At 46.7% G+C, this 6,898-nt stretch overlaps 1 protein-coding gene and 1 non-coding gene across 2 annotated transcripts in view; both read right to left on the minus strand.

The window, feature by feature from the left end:
* Positions 1-622: 622 nt before the first annotated feature.
* TRNAV-AAC (transfer RNA valine (anticodon AAC)) lies at positions 623-695 on the minus strand. Its single transcript has one exon. It is a non-coding gene; the product is annotated as a tRNA-Val (tRNA).
* A 1,911-nt stretch (positions 696-2,606) lies between these two features.
* Positions 2,607-6,898, minus strand: part of LOC142584523 (kynureninase-like) — a 26,868-nt gene continuing 22,576 nt past the window's right edge. The window contains exons 11-12 of the mRNA XM_075694636.1: positions 5,248-5,487; positions 2,607-3,346 (exon numbers count right to left, since the gene is read on the minus strand). Of these exons, the coding sequence (XP_075550751.1) occupies positions 3,200-3,346; positions 5,248-5,487 (387 nt within the window). The 3' untranslated portion in view covers positions 2,607-3,199. The remainder of the gene's footprint in view (positions 3,347-5,247; positions 5,488-6,898) is intronic.

Genomic DNA, 6,898 nt, shown 5'->3' on the forward strand with positions numbered 1-6,898 from the left:
AAGTCTGAGAGCTTCTGCCTCTTCAGTGCTGATCTCCAAGTGAGGGGGAGGATAAATCTTGTGGTTGAGCCGCTGGAACTCGAGTCGGTCGCAGTAATCGGAAGGCAGGGGCACGAATGTAAAGGGTGGGGATTGATGAGACGATTGGTTTTGCCCCGCTCGGTTGATTAGCGCTCGAGCTAAGGCGTTCGCCCTTTCGTTCCCCTTCAGTCCCGCGTGGCCCGGCTTCCACGTGATTTGATGGGATTCTTGCGGCGCGCACCTAACTAACTGTGTGCCTGCGTGCGGGCGGGTGGAGGTGGGATGGGGGATAGAATGACGATAAACTTTATTGAACTGCTGAGTGGCCTAAGCAGTTCGAGGGAAATAAATAAAGAAAGAACACGGATGATAACCTGTCCGCAACGCTGGCCTCGTTCACGAACGAGTTCATAGTTGGCAGGGCATGAACCAACACACACACACACATTATATATATATATATATATAATGTGATTGGCATCAGGGCGCACACGAAAAGTGTATACGAACGGGTACTCGTTTATTCTGGGTAGCTTGTTTCAACACAAATCTTGGTGCTTGAAAAAGAAAATAATAATAATTTGTAAAAACTAAAAAAATGTGTCCTTGCCAGGGATCGAACCTGGGACCTTCCGCGTGTTAGGCGGATGTGATAACCACTACACCACAAGAACAGCTGAGAAACGTAGTGTTACAAAACTTACATAAAGATAAATGCTCGCAATATAAATTTTTTTAAATTAGTTTTTTCTTTAATAACATGTGTCCTACAGTACTATTTTACTGTGGCATTACACACACGCACGCACACTTACGCGCACACACACACACACACACACACACACACACACACACACACACACACACACACACACACACACATATATATATATATATATATATATATATATATATATATATATATATATATATATATATATATATATATATATATATATATATATATATATATATATATAATTTCATAGAACTATATTTATTTACGTTTCCCTATCAAACTTTCCTCTTCCTTTTTTAACGTCTTCCTGATTTTTCATTTCTCTCCGCGTGATTCCAACGTTCACCTATAAAGCCAGCCTAGGTCGCCATCTCATGTGTCATTCGCAATTGTTTTGGTGATGGATTTTATATTTAAATTGCAATTTTGTGTTTGCCTAGCAGATTAAAAATACGTTGTTTGGAGCACTGCGTTCTTGCAGGCGGGGAGGGGGGAGAGGGAGGTGAAGTGTATGCCAGCTTGTTTTTGTGTTTGGGTTTTTAGGAAAAGCTTGCGAAAGCAGTCTTCTATCTTCAACCACAACTCCATAAGGCATTTAGCGCGTGTGCGTGTGAGAGAGAGATAGCGAAAACTGTGGTTCATTCATTCATTCATTTTTATTTCGGCATTCTGGTGCACTTGTATCACAAAATGCTTGCGGTACACACCAAGCGCAAGAAAAGGTCAGACGGGGTCAATAACCGATAATTGCACCTTGACAGAGGCAAAACGAAACATCTCTGCGACGGCCAATTGCATCAGGCGCTTCTGTAAGAGAAGCTTTCTAAGCAGTTTTGCATTTCTCTGTGCAGTGGGACTGGAGTTGGTCCAAAGGCGGTGGAAATCGCTGCGTGACAAGTTTCGCCGCATTTTCAACGGCCGCATGAAGGCACAAAAGAGCGGCGCCGGCGCCGACGATGTCGAGTCTGTCGACACTGCATGGCCCTTTTTTGAGCTGTTGCTGTTTTTAAAAGACACCATGGTGACGAGACCGTAAGCTTAACATTATTGTTGTTGCGAACATTTTGCTGGCAAAAGGAAACCCACCTTGATTACGTCTATGTCAGTGAGATGAGGTGCTTGTTTCTTCTGAAAGGGCAATTAACCTCATCGTAGAGCGAGATAGTAAGCCTTTTACCGGCTAATAATTTTGAGATATACTTGGCTAAGCCTACTGCTATGAACGATGGTAATGGGCATTTAAATGTAACAAATTTCAGTGTGCAATAAGTGGTTTTTGCGGTTGAGGCGCGTACAAAGGAAGGGGGGCCATCCTGTGCTTGGATATGCACCAGTGGTGCAGCCAGGAATTACGAGGGGAACAGGGTCCGGCAATTAATCAGGGTATAGGAGAGTGGTGGGGCTTCTGCTCGGTGTTGCTACATCCCTCTTTTTGGCTATGCTGATACCCACACCTGCTCACCGAAGTAAACAAAATGAGGGGGAAAATGAGGGGAACGCGGCCGCTAAGCAAAGGCTAGACTGCCTTGTACATGGCAAGCTAGCAACACTGCGCCGCCGCGACGAGACGCGCGGCTACGAGCCGCAACTCGTGCATCGTTTGGGTGCGCGCCCTAATAATAATAATATTTCGGGTTTTACGTGCCAAAACCACTTTCTGATTATGAGGCACGCCGTAGTGGAGGACTCCGGAAATTTAGACCACCTGGGGTTCTTTAACGTGCACCTAAATCTAAGCACACGGGTGTTTTCGCATTTCGCCCCCATCGAAATGCGGCCGCCGTGGCCGGGATTCGATCCCGCGACCTCGCGCTCAGCAGCCCAACACCATAGCCACTGAGCAACCACGGCGAGTATGGGTGCGCGCCCTCTTCCTCCGTCGGGCGCGACGCGACGTCGAGTCAGCGCGGCGTGTGCGGACGCATTGGAACGCTTACGTCTGGTTGAGCCTTTTATAAGAGCAACGCAGGAGCAAATCGCAGCTATAGCCGCCAAAACGCTGAATGCAACTGCAATGGGACCAGCGCGACAGTTTTGTTCATTTAAGCACACAATTTAATGAGGTTTGGCACGTGGTTAAATAAAGTATTTGTAAACAAAATACAGTCGACCGAGACATTGCCTCGCAATTTATGCAAATGATGCAATGCGTTTTTGTCGCAATATCCGTATAAAAATGTTGCCTGACGATATTCTCCTACTCAACGCGTATCCTGGTTCCATCGCGTTGACCCGCTCGTAGTTGTTGAGTAAGGCAGTCGCTCTTCCATTTTATTCCATATTTTCCGAGACAAAGAAGAAGCAGCAGCCGGATCTCCTCCTACAGATTTCACCAGCTGACGGCATTTTTTTTATGCCCTCTCTACTGAATCATCGACGACCCCTTTCAGGTCATATACGGCTGCACGCGCGCATTTACAATATATGCACAAACAGTTCTTAGTCGCCGTTAATGTAGGGCACTACTTCTGAGCTGAACTGGCTGCAGATCTCCTCCAGCGCGTGTACGCAGTTGTGCACGTCTTCGAAAGTGTTGTACAGAGAAACCGGCGTCAAGCGGAGTACCGACGGCGGGAGCAGGTTACCCTGAAATGAGCCAACACAGCAAGAAAACATGAAGGTATATCATTATTATTTTTTTCTTTTACGGAGACCAATCACTACAGTAAGGATAGCTACTATATGCGTAAAGACAACTATATTGGGCAACTGTTACGTAGGCTAATTACGGTGACCAGGAAAATTAATTTCGCAGATACCATGCTTGCAAGACCAACACTCGTTCATATCACGCTTACCGGAATGTGGAAGTCCACTAAAAGCGTGTAAAGAAACAATGAAATGATGTCTAGCTGAATATACTTAACTTTACGCGGTATTAAAAGAAAATAATGCTTAGCATTGTATTTGTAATAATTATTATAAATAGCGCCCTATAAATTTGGCATTATGCTATCACTTTTCTCATGATGGAGCTCGCCGTTTATGCGATTATGTGGAGCCGCGTCTCCAAAGGCAGTGTTGTGTACTGAATTTTTGCTGAATTAAGGGGAAAGGGAAATACAAGTGGGCGTGGTCACAAACTGCACGAAGCTAGCGCTTTACAGTTATAACGAGGAGTGGCACAAACGCTTGTAAAATTTCGCTGCACCAGGCGTTTCATTGCCACATTATCACTTAACCAAATTTAAAAAAAAGCTGTTAACATAATATTTAGATCACTTGTGGCTTATAGTGCAAATCTATACTCATGAGCTGGTGTACTCGAAAAGGCGGACATTGCCTGCGCAATAAGTCAAAGTTCGCACTTGACTAATTGAACACCGACGTATTTCGCCGCACATTTTGGGAATGCATATCCGGAAATTGTGTCATCCTTGGAATAAGTTCTAATCTGGTACGTACTTGCGTACTCACCGGCTATAATTAGTACATTGCAACTTGTACCATAGTGTAATTAACTTAATGTTAATTAGCAAGTTTTCTTAATTAGTCTATTATGCATTTCGATTTCTCGTGCAGAAATGCTCACTTTCTATAGTATTCCAGCTCAATGAGTAGAGTTATGCTACGTGGAACAGGCAATCTTCCTTCTTTTTTGTCTTTTTTAATTGTGAAGAACCAATGACGTTTGTCATCGAGGAATACGTTTCAGCAAGCTTTGGCAGGAGTTTATTTGTGGCACTACGTTGCGCAATCTGTTACGGGCGGCGCTCCCCTTAACAACGTACCTTACCCGTACGCTGGAGCCAACCGCGGTATGCTTGGAGTGCCACTTCCCCCAAGGGCTATGCTCGCGGACAACTTTCGGTGGCAATGAAGGGAAAGCTATACGCAGGTAAAGCGCGCACAAGTGAGAGCGCTTCTGAAAAGAATCCCGCGTTTTAAACCACGTGAGAAGAGAGAACATAAACACCTTATTAGCAACAGTTAAATAAGACAGAACACATCACTGAGTGCAAAGGTTTACTTATTCTGCGGCTTTTCCCTTCCGCGTCTGAGAAAACGCGAAACCGTCGCACGTGGAAGCTGCGTCGATTCAGTGTCCGTGCCGAGCAACCGAAGCACTGTCAAACGCTGCCGGACCACGCGCTAACACGTGCAGCAGCCACGCGCCCGTAGCTTTCCCTTCATTGCCACAGAAAGTTGTCCGCGTGTAGTTCGGAACGCAGCGTTTGTAGCCAGAAGCGCAGCGTCTTAAACGAGTGCGCGTGCGTATTTGACGAGAGGCGCAGCTCGCTCAATGACAGCTTTTCAATACGCTAGCTGCCAGGAGAGAATAATTCGAGAGCGCCCCATCCCCCTTCCCACCACGTGGTTTCTACCGCTGCGTTCGATTGCACTATCTTCAGGATCCTTCAATTAGCGAGAACGGTTAGACACAAGAAGTGGCGGCGGTTAGTTCTCAAAGAATGCTATAATTAAACGCTTTAACACTCTGGTGACTCTAAATCAACGCCCTATATAGCAGAGACAAAGAAACTCACGATGATGCCTCGTCGCAGAAGTTCTCGATGCACGGAACTGGCGTCGTAGGGTGCGGCGAAGTGGAGACTGAGCTGGCTGCCTCTGCGCCCGACGTCGGCTGGCGTGAGAAGGTGAACGGGGCTCGTGGTGTATTCGAGGTCGTGGCTCGCACCCAAAACGTCCGTCAACAGGAGCTCCATGTAGCCGGTCAGGAGGAACTGCTTGCGCAGGCGGTTCGGCTCTCCGACCTCGCTGAATATCTGTCCCACGTCGTGTGGGGAAGCATTTCCGGACCACCCAAGAGAAATTGTATAAACCGAGGGCGAAGCGATTTGTACAGAAGACAGCACGACTGAAGCTTAGACCACTGCAATAGTACTGCAATTGTACGGCCCTGACGATATCGATGCAAAGCTTACTTCATATATATGCTTCGATCACCGCAGAAAATTTACATGCACTGCCTCCGAGATTAGACGGCGCATGCTGCCCGATCGGCGGAATAGCGTACGCCGCCACATCTCGGAGGCCATGCTACGTGCATATAGTTTCCCAGTGTAGTTACAAGAGAGAGAAATGGCGCTGCGATCGTCGAACTACCATGGACAAAGTTTCATACAAACACTATGACCACGGGAATTGGAATGATGGGTAGTTGATAGATTTGTCTAATCCTCGTGCTTGTGACTTCAGACGTTCTTGTGGCTTTATTTATTATGTTTTACCTGCCTTTCTTTGTCTTAATTTCCAAGCCCTCGTGTTTTTCTAGGCGTATAAAGGCAGTAAGACTGTGCGGACATGCACGCATGATAATTGAGAGTTGCTGTATTTATCACCCGGTATGTTGTCGAATATGATCAATCTGCAAAGTCGCAAACTCATGCGAAGCCAGAAGGGCAAAGTCTAGGCAATTCTATGCGCTAGCCTTCGTTCAACGATTCTTTTGCAGGAAACCCTATGCATCACTCCCACGCAGGATGAACCGCCATTGTTGCACCTACCGTAGACACTAGGACCAAGTATCCTCTAGTATTTTTTGTAGGGAACTCTTCATGACGACAAAATGTATGTGTGTAATTAGTCGGCCAGTATGTGACTGATCCGTCACTATCGCGAAGTGGATGGGTCACGTTAAACACGTTGCGCTGCTATTTATACCGAGGTCTGAGAGAGAACGCGTAGCCTGGAGCCGTGAGGGCGGGGAGTCTCAGTGCTATTGAGCGAGGAGAGAGAGGGGGGGGGATATAACGAAGGCAGGGATGTTAACCAGTCAAGTGTCTGGTTGGCTACCCTACGATGGGGGAAGGGAGAAGGATACGGGAGAGAAGGGAGAGGGTATAGATGTGCACAGACTTCAGTCAAAGCCGCTCGTGCAAACCAGACGGTCTCAGAAAGCACAAAAGTGCCTTCACTGCTGAGCCGATGACCGGTGCGCACGGTGCTCTAGTACTATCTGTTCACTCGGAGGACGATCATCCAGTTTCCTCAATGTGTTGGACAAAGATTCTCTTTGTGCTTGAAATCGAGGACAGTGGAACAATAAGTGGTCAATATTCTCCTCGCATCCGCAAACATCACGCGCAGGACTATCAGTCATTCCAATTAGTACTGAGTAAGCTTTCGTGAAGGCAACTCCCAGCTACAACCGACACAGAAGAGACGCTTCGCGTC

This window comes from Dermacentor variabilis, chromosome 6 (genome assembly GCF_050947875.1).
Source record: "Dermacentor variabilis isolate Ectoservices chromosome 6, ASM5094787v1, whole genome shotgun sequence".
In the NCBI taxonomy this organism is placed as follows: domain Eukaryota; kingdom Metazoa; phylum Arthropoda; class Arachnida; order Ixodida; family Ixodidae; genus Dermacentor; species Dermacentor variabilis.